Raw genomic sequence first — 3727 nt, forward strand, 5'->3', positions numbered from 1 at the left:
AAGCCATCTGTTGGATCAAGGAAATAGAGTCTGTGTTTAACACCATTAAGTGTGCAGAAACAGATAAAGTCAGATTTGCAATTTCTATGTTGAAGTCGAATGCTTTGTTTTTGTGGGAGGTTGAGTCTATGGCCAGAATAGACATCATACAAACAATGACATGGCCATAATTTGTCAACAGATTTAAAGAACAGTTCTGCCCAAAAGCTGCAATAAGGAAGATGGAAGAAGATTTTCTAAATCTTGAGCAAGGAAATAGATATGTGAAAGATTATACAGAGAAGTTTATTCAATATTCAAGGTTTGCAGAACATTACATCTCCACTGAATCAAGGAAAGTGGAAAGGTACATTTGGGGATTGAAGTCATCAATCCGAGAATTTGTGATAGCCATGAATCCGACTACTTTTACTTCAATAGTTGATGCAGCAGAAGTGACTGAGAGGAACAAAAACAAACAGGAAGAAGGAAAGGTAATAGAAAAACGAAGGTGGGAAGGTCCAGCAGCTGGATACAGGGGACCAAAAACCATGAAGTACACAAGCAATCAGAGGTCAATGCAAAAGTTCAATAAGAAACCTTGTCCTAAATGTCGAAAGATTCATCAAGGAGAGTGCAGGATGGAACCAAAGAAATGTTTCAAATGTGGTAGTGTGGGCCATCTGTTGAACAACTGCCCAACAGTAAAAAGATGTTATAATTGCAACTCCACAGATCATCTGAGACCAAATTTCCCAAAGATGAATGTTCCACAGTTGACTATTGGAAATATCACATCTTCTGGTCAAGTGAGACTAGGTACAAGCAAAGGAGCAACAGGAGGGGTACGGGGACGATCATTTCATATGATCAAACTCGAAGCTGAAACTGTGCCTGATGTAGTTACAGGTACATTTCTTATCAACTCCCTCGATGCTAAAGTGTTATTTGATTCGGGAGAAAACTTTTCGTTTGTATCTCCATCATTTGCTCAACATGCTAAAATGAATTATGTGCCTCTTGATGACAGGTTAGTAGTTGATACTGCTAATGGTCAAGTATGTGTGAAATCTGTGTTTAATAATTGCTCTATCTGAATTGAAGAAAGTGAGGTACCAGTTAGACTGTTTCCTATGTCGATGAAAGAATTTGACATAGTGATAGGGATGGATTGGTTAGCAAGAAACAAGGCCAGTATTGTTTGTGATCAGAAAATAGTCAGAATGGTTCTACCAGACAGAGGAACAATTATTATTCACAGTGATCACCAGAATATCCATCGTGGATTGTTGACAGTTATGAAAGCAAGAAAGTGTATACAGAAGGGATGTTATGGGTTTTTGGGTTATGTTATTGATGCTAAAAAGGAAAAAGAAAAACAGAGACTGATTTATGTGGTTAGTGATTACCCAGAAGTGTTTCCAGAAGATTTGTCTGGTCTTCCACCAGACAAAATCATTGATTTTCATATTGATCTTCTACTTGGAGCAGCACCTGTAGCTAAAGCACCATATAGATTAGCTCCATCAGAACTTAAAGAATTGGCCTCACAGTTGAAAGATTTACTTGATAAAGGCTTTACCAGACCGAGTATATCGCCTTAGGGAGCTCCAGTGTTATTTGTTAAGAAGAAGGATGGATCTATACGTATGTGTATAAACTATCGGGAACTTAATAAATTAATAGTTAAGAATAGATATCCATTCTCGAGAATTGATGATCTGTTTGACCAGTTGGTAGGGGCAAATTATTTCTCCAAAATTGATTTGCGGTCTGGATACCATCAATTGAAGGTTAGAAATGAAGATATTTCCAAAACAACTTTCAGAACCAGATATGGACATCATGAATTCTTGGTTATGCCTTTCGATTTAACGAATGCACCTGCAGTCTTTATGGATTTGACGAACAGAATATGTCGTGAGTATCTTGATAAGTTTGTGATTGTGTTTATAGATGATATTTTGATATATTCAAAGTCAGAGACAGAACATACATAACATCTTCATCTAATTCTGAGTCTCTTGAAGAAAGAAAGGCTGTACGCAAAGATGTCAAAGTGTGAATTCTGGTTGCGGGAAGTTCAGTTTTTGGGTCATGTTATTTCAGAGAGAGGAGTACAGGTAGATCCATCAAAGGTAAAGGCTATTGCAGATTGGGAAGCACCAAAAACACCATCAGAAATTTGAAGTTTCTTGGGTTTGGCAGGCTATTACCGTAAGTTCATTCAAAACTTTTCAAAAATAACTGTTCCATGAACCAAGTTAACTCGAAAGGGTGTCAAGTTCCAGTGGGAAAATGAGCAGCAGAATTATTTCCAGACATTGAAGATCATTTGTGTAATGCTCCAATCTTATCACTACCTGATGGAACTGAAGATTTTATGGTTTACAGCGATGCATCAAAATTGGGTTTAGGCTGTGTGTTAATGCAAAGAGGAAAAGTCATAGCCTATGCGTCCCGTCAATTAAAAGACCATGAAAAACAGTATCCTACTCATGACATGGAGCTAGAAGCAGTGGTTTTTGCATTAAAGATTTAGAGACATTACCTTTTGGGAACAAAATGTCAAATTTTCACAGATCATAAAAGCCTGCAGCATTTGTTCAACCAAAAGGATTTGAACATGAGGCAGAGGCGATGAATAGAACTTGTTAATGATTATGATTGTGAAATTTTGTACCATCCAGGAAAGGCAAATATAGTGGCTGATGCTCTAAGTCGAAAAGAAAGAAGTGGTACGGTTAAAGCAATGAAGATTTGTATAACTTCGGACCTTCTTCAAGAAATTTTAAAGAACCAGAAGGAGGTTGTTAAAGAAGAGAACCAGAAGGCAGAAAAGGTGGGAAAAATGATTTCTGACATGAAGTTGGACAACAAAGGAGTTTTATGCTTCCAAGGCCGAATTTGGGTACCAAAATATGGGAATAAGCGAGAAATTATCTTGGAAGAGAGCCATAAGTCTCGATATTCAGTTCATCCAGGTACCAATAAGATGTACAAAGATTTGAAAGAATTTTACTGGTGGCCAGGTCTTAAGAGGGATGTAGCAGAATATTTTTGGACCGATCTAGGGAACCGCCCACGTGATATTGTCCGCTTTGGGTTTGACCAACCCCTCACGGCTTTAAAACGCGTCACTCGTAGGAGTAAGACTCCCACTTCCTTATAAGGAAGCCGAATCCCCCTAGCCTCACCGATGTGGGATGCTCCTGCATTGCTACAGGAGTGTTGGGTTTAAGAATCACGGATTTGACCGGCTCGAGGGAACGATGAGTTTTTCGGACCCAACAAATATGTTGAAAGATGCTTGACATGTTTACAAGTTAAGATTGAGCATGAGAGACCATATGGAAGTTTACAGCCTTCAGAGATACCTGTTTAGAAGTGGGACCAGATAACCATGGATTTTGTTACGAAGCTACCTCGAACCTCAAAGGGTTTTAATGCAATTTGGGTGATTGTAGACCGTTTAACAAAGTCTGCACATTTCCTACCAATGAAAGAAACTGATTCATTGGAAAGATTAGCTCAGATTTACATTAAGGAAATTGTGACCAGGCATGGAGTCCCATTGTCCATTATCTTTGATAGAGACAGCCGGTTTACTTCAAAGTTTTGGGAAGGTTTACAAAGAGCTTTGGGATCACAAATTCATCTAAGTACAGCGTATCACCCTCAAACTGATGGTCAAATTGAAAGGACTATTCAAACTCTTGAAGATATGCTGAGAACTTGTGTGATTGAT

General features: G+C 38.4%; 1 protein-coding gene across 1 annotated transcript; it reads left to right on the forward strand.

Moving 5' to 3' along the window:
• Nucleotides 1–221: 221 nt before the first annotated feature.
• On the forward strand, nucleotides 222–1076 carry LOC112521827. The gene has a single exon (XM_025130816.1). It carries the CDS (start codon nucleotides 222–224, stop codon nucleotides 1074–1076), a length of 855 nt encoding a protein of 284 aa, XP_024986584.1.
• The last annotated feature ends 2651 nt before the right edge of the window (nucleotides 1077–3727 follow it).

Source organism: Cynara cardunculus, assembly GCF_001531365.2.
Source record: "Cynara cardunculus var. scolymus isolate 2C chromosome LG 11, CcrdV1, whole genome shotgun sequence".
Lineage (NCBI taxonomy): Eukaryota > Viridiplantae > Streptophyta > Magnoliopsida > Asterales > Asteraceae > Cynara > Cynara cardunculus.